General features: G+C 41.2%; 2 protein-coding genes across 3 annotated transcripts in view; one reads left to right on the forward strand and one right to left on the reverse strand.

Annotated features, from left to right (window-relative positions):
- The first annotated feature begins 5,418 nt into the window (after positions 1–5,418).
- slc32a1 (solute carrier family 32 member 1) lies at positions 5,419–9,705 on the forward strand. Its single transcript, XM_033967093.2, has 2 exons — positions 5,419–6,281; positions 7,471–9,705. Exons 1-2 carry the CDS (start codon positions 5,877–5,879, stop codon positions 8,656–8,658), a joined length of 1,593 nt encoding a protein of 530 aa, XP_033822984.1. The 5' UTR covers positions 5,419–5,876; the 3' UTR covers positions 8,659–9,705.
- A 781-nt stretch (positions 9,706–10,486) lies between these two features.
- Positions 10,487–13,309, reverse strand: part of aurka (aurora kinase A) — a 139,966-nt gene continuing 137,143 nt past the window's right edge. The window contains exons 5-9 of one of the 2 annotated variants that reach the window (XM_055221908.1): positions 13,111–13,302; positions 12,646–12,784; positions 12,372–12,520; positions 11,791–11,965; positions 10,487–11,348 (exon numbers count right to left, since the gene is read on the reverse strand). In XM_055221908.1, the coding sequence (XP_055077883.1) occupies positions 11,166–11,348; positions 11,791–11,965; positions 12,372–12,520; positions 12,646–12,784; positions 13,111–13,302 (838 nt within the window). In that variant the 3' untranslated portion in view covers positions 10,487–11,165. The remainder of the gene's footprint in view (positions 11,349–11,790; positions 11,966–12,371; positions 12,521–12,645; positions 12,785–13,110; positions 13,303–13,309) is intronic. The other variant, XM_055221909.1, reaches the window with a different exon arrangement.

Below are 13,309 nucleotides of genomic sequence, written 5' to 3' on the forward strand. Positions count from 1 at the left end.
TTTTAAAGCTCAGCACTGTTCTTAAAGCTATTTAAATCAATCATTATCTGCTAGCTAATATAGTTGATAATATTATGCATCCCCCTTAGGCCTTAACTGTCAGCAGACACTTTACATGACGAGTCTCACGTACAAACACATGCAGCATTGTGTTGATAGCGCTGAAATTTTTGCCTTTTTTGTCGGCGTGTGAAAAATCGATGGCATAGCTTTGTGCCAGCCCGGGGCCCTGCAGGTCCCCGTGGACTGGCTGAGTTTATTGTGCTCAAAAAAAGGCAATTACAATGTTAATGTGTGGCAGCGGGAGGTGGAACTGTGCTGCCCCCTCCCCTCGCCTGTCTGAGTGTGTGTGCGTGTGTGTACGTGTGTGTGTGTGTGTGATATGGAGGGGAGGGAGGAGGGGTGTCGCGGGGTGATGGAGAGAGCAGAGTCAACATGGGTTAACAGCAAAACGGCGTCTGGGGAGTTTTTGTGATCAAATACATACGTGTACGAGGCACTGCAGCCACTGAATTAGCTCCATTTTAAACTAGAGTGATTCCAGTAGATATGTGGAAGATTATTTGTTTAATTGGATTTCAAAAAGTGCAAATGCCCCTAGTGAAAAAAGGGATTCAGTTTTAAAAATTCAGATCCATCTCCAAAATCTCAAAAAAAAAACAAAAAAAAAAAAACCATTCCTCAGATATCAACAGAATCTTTTTTTTCTTTTTTAGATAAATATTTTTTTAAATTAACATATGCACTTTTGAAACTGAAAAATGTACTCCATGGAATGCATGCTTCATGTTTATTTTAAATGCATATAGGTGCATGCTTGTTGTGATCCTGTGGTGTTACTGGAGCCATCAGCAGCACAAATACTATCCCCAACAAAGTGCAGTCTCAGGGGAACCCATAATAAGCCATTAAACAGCCGCATTAGAGCTAATGAAAAGGCTCTCAGTGGTTTACACTGTGGGCCACCTGGACTGATCAGCTCTGTCACGAAATAACACCCATGTCTGCTCCCATCACATGCACCGACAAAGGAGAATGATGGAGGTTTTTATACTGACTTGTGTTGTACTTTGAAAAACAACAAAACAAACAAACAAACAAAAAAAAAAAGCTGAAATCTGCCTTCAGGTCTGCAATTGATCAGACTGGATTTGTGAACTGGACAGAATGATCTCTTTGATTATATTTAGATATAAAAAAAAATGGTTTATATGAAAAATCAATAAATGACTGTAAACACATGATAAACAAAAGTGTATATATGTTGTCTATGTTTGTTATTTTTCATATAAAACAGATAATTATTTTTGTACTAGTTCAACAAATATTGTAGTACATTTCTTTGTTAAGATAGGACAATGTGTAGTTTACCTTTGCTGTTATACAATTATATTAAAGATATGACTGTTTGGATTTGGGCCCTGTATGATATAACATATACAACATGTACAAACATGTACATTGTATATTTATAAACACTTCTCAGTTTGAAATGGCTCTAGAGTGGATGAGTGCTTTAGTTGGGGAGGCGCTGTCCGCGGTGCTGAAATCAGCTCCCCTTTACCTGTGATTGTGATGCAAATGTTAATGGAGTGAGAGGCACATGGTGATTAGCCTGATGTGGACTAATGTCCCTCCTCTGTGCTCCCCCCAGAGACCACACTGCCTTTTCTCTGCAGCCTTTCATTCCAGCGTCTGTTTTCTGCTTGGTTTCACACCACACTCACTGTACTGGCTTTAGGGCTGGTGCTCACACTAACATTCTTTGACCAGATGATATGTACAACTTTGGTCAATCATTCTTAAAACAATTACTCTTATCCTGGTTAAAGAAAAATTGTATGTTTTATGGTCAATAAGTAAGTATCATGGAGCACAATGAAATAGCTTTAAAAAAATAAAGGTGACCAATGGGGGTTTGCTAACCACTGGATTTATTTACAAAAAATATATATTTAAATGGCCTTTTCAGCAATATTTTCTTGTTAATTTTAGTTTATATGCATTTACTTACAGATACACGGTTTATAAAACAACTATTTGTTTTAGGATGAGTGATTTACTATTAGTATTATTTAACTCCATGGACAGTAATTGATTGCAGAAAGCCTGTCCCATGCATTCTACTATAATAACTGTCCTTTTGTGTGATAAAGACCTAATGAAAATAATGAAAAATGAGCAGTCATGCAGGTAGGAGGCTTTTACAGAAATTGTAATTTGATATTGGTAGACGGGCAGTGGACAGACATAAAGCAAATGCAGAGCTAGTCCATTGTTGGCTGCAAGTCAGTTGTAAAACCCATCAAGTAGTAATATATTTTTCTTCTCGGTACTAGTCTATTGAGACAGAAATTTTGATTATTCAATCTTTATACCCCAAGAATGGCATCAGGAAGGTAATCAAACTACATCTGAATACATTTAAAAGTTACAATATATAGAATAATAATATAATTGATTTACTGCTCAAAAAAAAAATTGAGAAGACTTAAATTATAAAATGTGATATATATTTATAGATAATGTATTAAAAGGGACATTTGTAGGTAAAGGATTCATTATTCACATTTGACACACTTAATTCATTATAAAACATTATCAAAAGACACTATCTCGTCCATTGTGTCCTTTTCTGTTGCTGCTGCCTTCGAGAAAATCAAGCCCTGTAATTGCCCAAATTGTGCTTTTATGTTGTGTGATTGGGAGCCAAAGCTTGAGTGGAAGGAGCTGCTCGCCATGATGAGGATGATGATGGTGATGATTGAGGGGAGGGTCGAACCTTGTGCCAGCTCAGCCAAGTGTGCAATGTAAAATGGGAGCCACAGAGAGAGGTGGGGGTTGGTGTTGATGTGCTGCAGGACATGAAGAGTATAGTGTTTTGGTATCGGTGAGAGGCAGCTGCACGTACGCAAAAAGAGCTGGAACTGGTTTGTGAGAAAATACAAAACAGTAAAAAGGAAGATAAGGAGATGTGCATGGTCATATCTGTTATGTGCAGAGGTGAGAGCAAGACTCCCTTGGGATGTGACACTTTGACCCCTCCAATGACTTCTGGGACCAGGCAATGAACTGGGAAGAAGACCTGGCTCTTTTTCTTAAATAAGAGTATCGCATATAGGTAAATAATTAGTATAAGATGGGAAAGAATAATCCAAAATGTAAATAAAGGTGAGACTGTGTTTTGGTTGTAATGTGGGTGAAAGAAACAGGAACAAATTTCTTCAATGTGAGCGCAGTAGAAAGCAAAAGTTCCATTTAACCTTTTCATTCAATGCCTGAAATTACCCATCTTGTTATAGGTTTAAAGCAATATTTATTGACTTGTCTGCTTGATAACAGCATTGCACAGAAGAATGATTCATGTCACTCTACTCTATGTTTGTGCCATTACTCCACTGACTTCTCTAAAGGCCTTATCTCTTATGGGAAATCCGGGAATCCCTGATGTTTAAAGCCTTTAAAGCCCAAATAAGGCATCATTTTGTGTGTTGTTACCTCATTGTGAAAGTCATGTCTGAATAACTCAAGGCCTGATTTATAAAGCCACCTAAAACCTTTGACTGTTTCATTTTGGGTGCACTGGGTTACTGTATGAGGTCATATGTGGGTCTGTGGGTCGTGATGGAGACGGGGGGCGCCTGTGTCAGAGCTGCTCTTTTCATCCCGCGGCTCACTCGTTCAGACAGTGGTGCGCGCGCGGGGAGAGGGCTGCAGCGCGCTGATAACACCCGCTGTCATTAACTCTTCCATTCACACGGAATAATGGCGACAAGGAGCCATGTTCGCCAAAAAAGACTAAAACAGTCTTAAAATCAGACTGCTGTATGTGTCTGTAGATTTGAGCGCGGCCGAGATGCAAAGGCCTGATACAGACCATCCGGCCTGGAGCTTTTTAGTCCACTCGTTATAACCTGGTTTCAAGCTTATTAATAGTCAGTTAATTAAATTTCCTGCCAGAGTTATGTGCAAATACCAGTTTGATTAGGTTGATCTGATTGCTTGACTGTATGGGCCTAAATGGCGCCCAGGTTTACAAAATAAAATAAAATAAAATATACTGGGGTCTGATTTAAAAAAACAAACAAAAAAAAAACAAAAACGTGTGACCTTGATGCTTCTCCGTGATTTAGGCCCACGTTACTTAAGAAACATAAAAATCCCCAGTAAATCCCATAGTTTTCAGTGCACTCCATTGACGAGCTGGACGGTGTAAAATAAAAGGCCTAAATAAAGTTCATGTACCCTTTTCATATTATATTATTCTTTCCCTCAACACACTCGGATCAGATGACACTCCTTTGATAAAAAGCAGACGCAGACTAACGTGTGCCACGCGCAGTGCAAACAAACTCGCGCAGAGCGTGGTGCGCAGTCATTGTTGTAATGCGCTTAAAGGGAAGCTGTGGCACTGTCCAAAATCGTGACAGCGTCAATTCTCAGAAGAGCGCCTCTGGTTTATTTTGTCACCAAAGGCACGATGTTTTCGATTAAGTCTGTGCTATTTTTCAATTGGGAGAGTTCTCCCCAAATGCAACTCAGTGTGGTCCATCAAAACAAAGAGCTTTTATGCCTATTGTTTCCTTCTGTCGTGTATCTTATAGGACAGGGCAACCTGCCCTATGACTATATTCGAGGTTCGTTATATTACAGTCTGACAATTACAGTTACACCTCACTTTATTTATAAGAATAATATGGATTGTATAATTATACCCTGTTTTGGCAGTCCATTCTGATTTAGGCAAACAGTCCAAAAAGGCAAGAGACATTTCATTGTCATCACTACATTTAATTCATTTTAGAGCAATAACCTATACAGAAACTAAGACAAAAGATCAAAGGATATACACATTTACCTGTCGACTAAACTGCTAAGCATTTAGAAACCACAACTTCTGTGCGTAAAAGGGCAAAAGTTTCCCTTATCTTCAGCCATCCATTTGGAAAAGGTATTTTGTTCGTAAACAGAGAGCATTGATTCAAAGTGACAATAGCTTACGATGAATGAATGAAAATTCTCAATGAGATGCTTTAGTCAAAAACGAAAGCCAATGGAGTTCTAAACACTGTGCGCCCTTGGCTCTTACCAGCAAAAACAAAATTAGTCCCTCTTTTTAAAAATCCAAATATCCAATTATAGGCTAGTGAAGCTCTGCGTCCTCTTCATCAGAATAACTTTTTGTTAATTTTTGAGCAATGTTTGATATTAATTCTTCTCCACATAGGTGTCTTCATTTTCTTGGCTTGCTTTTATACGCGTAAAGTTATGCAAGCTACGAGGCCCCCAGAATGCCATTGGACGTGAAGCAGAGGTTTGGTGGGTTGAGGTTGGGGAACGGAATGGTGGGGGTTCTTGAAGCGCCTCCCCTAGAAATGCAGCAAATCTGTGGCGTTTTTGCGCGCGTGTGTGTCGGCGGGGCACAGGAGGGAGGCTGTGGAGATCGCATTGGCAGTGAGTGTGATGAGGACACGTGTCTCCTCCCTGCCTCTCCCCCAGGGCTCCTCGGTACCGCATTGGCATCAGTGAAGGCACCTGAAAAGAGCACACCAAAAGGGAGCTACGTCCTGGGCTTCATAAAAAAAAACAGAAGAAAAAAGACGACGGAAGAAAAAAACCTGCTTTGATTCGTGGCTTTGGTGCGTAACGCTTTTGCGCGCGCCGCTCTGTTAACGCACAGCCAAACGTCCAGAGCGCAGCGTCAAGATCCAGAGACGGAGCAGCAGCACCTGAAGGTGACATGAACCTGGGCAGAATTAAGAATCAAACCGCGAAGAAGTGGAGATAGCAACTCGGAGCTTCTAAACATTATCACTTCATTTTGTCGTGGCCTCTTATTTCACTGTCTTGGAGATAATTTTAGTAAGGAAATTAAAATGGCGACGTTAATTAGAGGCAAGCTGACGAATAAACTGTCAAACGCAGCCACAGCTGTGTCTAACAAATCACAGGCAAAGGTGAGTGGCATGTTTGCGAGGATGGGCTTCCAGGCCGCCACAGACGAGGAGGCTCTGGGTTTTGCCGCTTGCGATGATTTGGACTACGACCACCGGCAAGGTATGCAGATGGACGTCCTGACTTCGGAGGAGATGATGGGCGGTGGGGGAGAGGGTGGCGAGGGCAGCGGGGACATGGTGGAAGGGGACAGTCACTACCAGAGAGACGGCACCGGGCCACCAAAGTCTGCCTCCAAAGACGGAGCTTCACCCAACGAACTAAGCGAAGCCAGACCCAAAATCACCGCCTGGGAAGCTGGATGGAACGTCACCAATGCCATCCAGGTAAACCTGTGGAATGAAACTCATAAAACGTTTTCCGGTTCTATGAATTCAATCCAGTTTTCATTGAGAGTAATGATCATTGGCGATAATTGGGGGAAACACGATGTTGATTGGCCCTATGTATTTTTGGCCCGGCATAGAAAGAGCACTAAGGGCGTCAAACGGTGCCGCAAAAGGGAGGTAGAGTCTGTGCCCCGTTACCCCCTCCCTCCTCACACCCACGCACACGCACGAATTCTTTGTCTGTGAAGTAATGCCCATCTATTGGCACTGATGCAATAACAGCACACTGCCCAGTCCACATTGTATTGATAAATAGACCTGTGCGTGATGGCAACAGTCACTGAACAAAAAAGTAGCTAATAAAATTAACATTTCAAACATGTAAGATTATAAATTGCTTTGGATGCACTGTGTTCCAAATTAAAATCAAGGCATCAAGAAATCTGTAATTCGTTTTATAATTGGGCTACTTGAGAGCTGCATAAGTCCGTGATCTGATTGATGGGCCAATAGTCTTAAAAAATATACAGAAGGTTTTTAAGAAGACCCTAATACACCTCCGCACCTCGCAGCTTACACAGTGGGTTGGTGACTTAAATGCACAACAAAAACATATTAGGGCTTATGTTTCAAATCTATATGGGCATAATTCTCTCTCTCTCACACACACACGCGCGCGCGCACATGCACGCACACACACACCCACACACACACACACACAAACACCCCCCCCCACACACACACACACACAAAGGAATCCCTGAGAGGATCGTGATCTGAAAGAGGCTCTGCGACAAAAAGCCCTTCAGACGCACCGCTTCACGTTGCCTTTCGGGACATGTGTCACGTCACGCCGCGTGTCCTCCGTGTTGCAGTGACGTCAGAGGCCAGTGATGCGCTTAAAGCAAAGTGGAAAACCCACAATATGTAAAATAAATAATGTAACGCTGATGCATCATGCTTTAATGATACATACACATGTCAAAAACTGTTCAAACAAATTGGCCTGTTAAATGTGAACAACTGAGTTTGTAGAAGGTGAAGAAGAGCTAGATTTTCAGCATGTTGTATTAATTTGTATGTAGGCCTACACTTGGACATAGACAAGCAGAGAGCTTTTGCCGGATTTTAGTCTTTGTGCAGAATATCAGATACATTATATCACTATGCTTTTGTCCTTCCACAGGGGATGTTTGTCCTGGGCCTGCCCTATGCCATTCTCCACGGTGGATACCTCGGACTCTTTCTCATTATTTTCGCCGCTGTCGTTTGCTGCTACACGGGGAAAATCCTCATCGCCTGTCTGTATGAGGAAGACGAGGACGGACAAATGGTCCGCGTCAGAGACTCGTACGTGGACATTGCTAATGCCTGCTGTGCGCCCCGCTTTCCCACTCTGGGCGGTCACGTCGTGAATGTAGCGCAGATCATTGAGCTGGTGATGACATGCATCCTGTATGTTGTAGTGAGCGGGAACCTCATGTACAACAGCTTCCCAAACATGCCCATCTCACAAAAGTCCTGGGCCATAATCGCCACCGCTGCGCTGCTGCCGTGCGCCTTCCTCAAAAACCTCAAAGCTGTGTCCAAGTTCAGCTTATTGTGCACTTTGGCTCACTTCGTCATCAACATTCTGGTGATTGCCTATTGCCTGTCCAGGGCTAGAGACTGGGCCTGGGACAAGGTCAAGTTTTACATAGACGTCAAGAAGTTCCCCATCTCCATTGGAATTATCGTGTTCAGCTACACGTCACAGATCTTCCTTCCGTCGTTGGAGGGCAACATGCAAAAGCCTAGCGAGTTCCACTGCATGATGAACTGGACCCACATTGCTGCGTGCATCCTCAAAGGCCTCTTCGCGCTTGTGGCCTACCTGACCTGGGCTGATGAAACCAAGGAAGTGATCACAGACAACTTGCCTCCTGGCATTCGCGCCGTAGTCAACATATTTCTTGTGGCCAAAGCATTGCTTTCTTATCCTTTGCCGTTTTTTGCCGCTGTCGAGGTCTTAGAGAAAAGCTTTTTCAAAGATGGGGGGCGCACGTATTTCCCAGATTGCTACGGGGGCGACGGACGACTCAAATCGTGGGGACTCTCACTCCGCTGTGGCCTTGTGGTGTTCACCTTGCTTATGGCCATTTACGTGCCACACTTCGCGCTGCTAATGGGCCTCACGGGCAGCCTGACAGGCGCGGGCCTTTGCTTTCTGCTTCCCAGCCTCTTCCATCTCAAGCTTCTCTGGAGAAAGCTCCTATGGCACCAAGTTTTCTTCGACGTCGCAATCTTTGTAATAGGAGGTATATGCAGCATCTCTGGCTTCATTCACTCAATGGAGGGGCTCATAGAGGCCTTTCAATACAACATAGAAGAATAGCTCGTAGATGTTCAGTGCAAATCCCCATTTAGTCAAAGAAAAAAAAACTTCCGGGCGCGGTCTCTTCTGCTTAATCCATGCGTAAAAGGCACATTTTCATGTAGCCTTGTATCCGTTCACAAAAATACACGTGCACCCACTGAAATGTGTGCGTGCACTGACATATGGCAAGTAAGTATCCAGAGTCCACCTTGTGGACGGTACATGTTGTACAAATTGCATCTTTTGAGTCGAGTTTATAATTAAATAAAACCAGATCCATTGTGATGATTGGACACGTTTGGTAATAGGCTAATGTGAGAGTAGGTTATTGATTGGAAAACATTCACAAATAGAAGAGAACAAGTCCCTCTATACTGTAACTTCACATATTGCAATATTGGAACAAATGCAATGAATGCACGGCAATAACAGCCTACACATAAAATGTGAAAGCATAGGGACAAATAATAGGCTATATTTTCTCTACACGTGAGGAATTGGACCTTCCCCTGAAAGATTTACATACACAGCAGCTATACAAACTATGCATTGAATGTATGATACGAATACACAGAACACCATTAAACTGGGAAGTAGAAATTATACAGCTCCGTTTTATTGCGTAAAAACGTGGATATTTATTATTTTGACATATTTTCAACTTAACGTCTTATAGATCTGTTATTTTGGCTTTAAGTAATGTCACTGTCCTATCTGGTTGCAAGATCAAACGGAAAGCCCGCACTTTCTGTTCAACATGGCCTATTCTGAGGTTCAAATAGATTTCCTATTTCCTAATTTGGTGTTTGAAATCAAAAAAGAGGAAAATGTGCATACAGACATTTTTCATTTTGTGCAATCCAATGGGTCCTGTGGAAATGTTATAAATCCGTATGTGTAGTGTGTTATTGTGGTTTCAAAATGATGGAATGTATATCTCAAAGTCGTTAACATATATCGTGAAATTAATATTAAAGAATAAAGAAAAGTGACACTATATTGTAAAAACGTGTGTGGTTTTATGTAAAACGAACGGTCAGAACATGTATTTTTTTGTTCTCTATAATAAAAGAGAAAAAAAAAAAAACATCGAAGGCGCAGTCACATTTATTTGAGCTTGAAACGCAAAGGTGCAGCCTTAGGGTGAAGGTGCAGCCTTAGGGTGAAGATTGGAAAGGGTTCTGGTTGCAAACCAGAATAGAAGACTGAGAAGGAGGGAAAAAAATAACGCTCTAGGTTGGGAATCAGGCCAGCATCGGGCGGTCCATAGTAACTGCCTAGTAACATTCAAAGTTCCTCAGTACATTTGCAGACACTCCTGGATTTTCGCGCTCCAGATTTTGTGCTGCAGGCCTCATGCTCGACCTGTTCACTCACCATGTTGATTTTTCGCAGACATCTGGCCTAGTCATTTATTCGTGAGCGCCCGCCACTTCCCCACCTACTGCAGGAATTTAAGCAGCTTATCCAAAGCGTGACAATGCAAAAGGCCTCAGCTGCTCCACTGCGCGCTCACGACTGCGCCAAAACAAGTGACAATGTAGAAATGAAGAAGCACATGTTATTGTCGGATTAACGCGTCAAAATAGTCCAGTCACACAGCCATACTGATTTTGTTTATAAAACAGAAAAGTCTGAACAGTCAAACACACAATTGGTCTACAAATAGTACAGATATTAAGAGTGCCACCTAGTGGTCAATGCAGGAATTACATCAATCGTTTTAAAAACTCCGCCATTCATCTAAACCAGGGTCTCCAACTCGCAGTTTAAAATTTCTAGCCTATATGAACACCGCATCGCTGCTGTCCAGTCACTGTCTCCGATCTGGTCTCCACTGGACTCTGGTCAGCGCTTTCACCTAAAGTATTCTCATGTATAACACCGTTTTTGCATAAAGGAAAAAAAATCTAATGCTGATGTACAATAGGCTATAGAATCATCTGATGGTTCTTACACCAGACTTAAATTTGCACACTTGCACAACATCTGCCATACACCCCACATAATCAAAGGCTGCGTAATAGATTTTAAAAGATATTTAGCCACAGTGAAAGTGTAAAATGTATATTGCATAGATCAGTCATTCTGTTCAAATGTGTGTTTTTTATTTCAAGTATAAGAACCAGCCATGACCATTAGCAAGCAACCCATGTAAATAGTCAGTGTCAATTGTAGATATTGTGAAATGTCAATGTGGTTTTCATAATATGGAAAAAAAAAAAAAAGTAGATTGCAGCACTGTAATTGTTACAGGACTCATTTATGTACATGCATCAGACAACAAAACACGACATTTAGGAGGATTGCGCACTTGGACATTAAAAAATAAGATAAATTTAAAACATTCATAATTAAGATTCAAGAAAATATTTACAAATTGGAAATATTTTGAAAAGGAAACATTTTTCTAACAGAATAAAAACAAAAGCAGTTGCACATTCTATGGAATAACCACAGTAAAGTTTGTTGTGACTTCTGCACTCCCTAGTCCTTCACTCAGCATGTGAAAACTGAGGAGCTGTTCACTGGCTGGACGATTCTTGATTTAAAGTGGTAGGTTTCTTGGTGGAATTTTCAACAACCCATGGGTGAGTCAAAACTCCCTGGATGGGCAATCTGTGCAAAGGGTTGTGTTTCAGTAGGTTGGCAACCAGGTCTTTTGCTCCTGCGCTGATATTGTACTGAGGGGGGTAGGTGTACTCCACCTAGAGAAAAAATAAAACATGAATTTAAAAAAAACAAAAAAAACACACACTTTGATTTACATAACGGAGAAACTGAAAAATCCTGTAAGGTTACCACAGGAACCCACACACTGCACATAATCTGAGATTACTTTACTGTCACAACCATCCAGGTACAAATCAACTAAACTTTGTGTCCATAAATTTCAGATTTAAGGGTACCGCCGATGGTACTGAGGCAGGAGATTTTCATCTTGTTTAGCTTCCTTAAGGTTATAGCTGAGGATTCTAATGTTTAAACTTTATTGAAAGTACCTGTGCAGGCGATTTGTGGGCAGTGTTTCCCCCTCAAACATACTTCACCTAGTGATTTGGATGAGCTACAAAACCACTTCTTGGTCTAATTACTAAAATGGTCTTTAAAGAAATTAAAAAAAATTCAGTAGCAGTGCAAACGCCTTACCCTTGATATCCTACGGTAAGTCTCCTCATGAGTTTTTGCCTCAAAAGGAGGTTGTCCAATTAGGAATTCATAACAAAGGACACCCAGACTCCACAAGTCAACATTCTGGTCATGAGGTTTCCCTTCAATCATTTCAGGAGGCAGGTAATCTAGAGTCCCGCACAGAGTTGATCTCCTAAAAAGGAAAATATTAGCTTACAGACCAATAAAGAAATGGAATAGTCAGTTTTCAAACCACTTTGTTACATCATAAATATACTGGTTGTGTCATGCATTTTGTATAAACTGCATGTAATCTTAACAATGATGTATATGTACATGAGAAATTTTATGCAATTTTTTTTCTTTCCTTTATCAACACATAAATTGTCATCCTTGTTTTGATATAGACACCTCATGTGCTTTTTTTGATTGACTAATCCACTTCTCAGTGTGCCTACTTCCTTGAAAGAAGACAGGAACCTAGGATGTACATCTTTGTATAGTTTAAGAAAAAGTGTGCAGTTTTCCCATTTCTAGCAAGCCAAAAGATTAAAAAATAAAAATAAGGTTTTTTGAAGTGTCTCACAAAACAAATGTACCTTGCAGAAGGAGCATGAACAGACCAGCCAAAGTCAGCAATTTTCAGCTCTCCATTGGCACCAAGCAGCAAGTTTTCTGGTTTGATATCTCGATGAATTACATTCTTTGAGTGGCAATATGACAGGGCATCTGCCAGTTCCATGATGTACTGCAGAACAGAGTGTTATTTGATCACATTAAAATTGTAAGCCAAAGCAATGGCATCCTTGTGAATAGAGTTCCAAAATAAACATATGACATTTAAAAAAGGCACACGAAATTTTATGAACTTACAGTGGCACTTCGGTCTTCAGAAAACCTTCCACATCGCTGTAACTCACTGTAAAGCTGTCCTTTGGGAGCAAACTCGAGAATGAGGTACACACGAGACGCATCATGGAAGTAGCCATAAAGACGAAGTATATTGGGATGCCTGAAACACAGGCAAGCCCACTTAATAACCAGAACCATTAATGTTGTAAACGCAATGGCACCTCTTGACAGGAAAACATTTCATAATGGCCTCATACATTTATTACAATATTGTGGGAAGGCTCCCTTCAACTTCATTGCATACCATTAATCCAATTACTGTAGTCACATCCTACAAGATATCTGATAAGAGGGATACAATTCCAACACCAATATTGGAAATATTCATTTAGAGAACCAAGGTTGAATAATGCTAAGGTGGAAAAAAAAAAATGAGGCACAATCAAAAAGCCTCAAGCCAAATAGGAAAAAAAATTGTCAGTTTACCTCAGATGAGACTGTATCTCCACTTCTCTCCTCAACTGATGCTCTACACCAGCCTTCTCAAGCTGCTTCTTAAACAGTACTTTCAAAGCCAAGATGAACATGCTTTGTCGCTCTCTGGCTAGGTAGACATTGCCAAACTTTCCCTTTCCAAGAGGTCGCCCAATCTCAAAGTTCTCCAGGCTCCACGGCTTTCTACAGA

The sequence above is a fragment of the Periophthalmus magnuspinnatus genome, chromosome 5 (genome assembly GCF_009829125.3).
Source record: "Periophthalmus magnuspinnatus isolate fPerMag1 chromosome 5, fPerMag1.2.pri, whole genome shotgun sequence".
NCBI lineage: Eukaryota > Metazoa > Chordata > Actinopteri > Gobiiformes > Gobiidae > Periophthalmus > Periophthalmus magnuspinnatus.

What these genes read in the sequence shown, in the direction of transcription:
- slc32a1 (XM_033967093.2), top strand. Translation starts at nt 5,877, where the DNA reads ATGGCGACGTTAATTAGAGGCAAGCTGACGAATAAACTGTCAAACGCA. An exon ending in ACGTCACCAATGCCATCCAG is followed by an intron (nt 6,282 to 7,470) that starts GTAAACCTGTGG and finishes GTCCTTCCACAG; the next exon opens with GGGATGTTTGTCCTGGGCCT.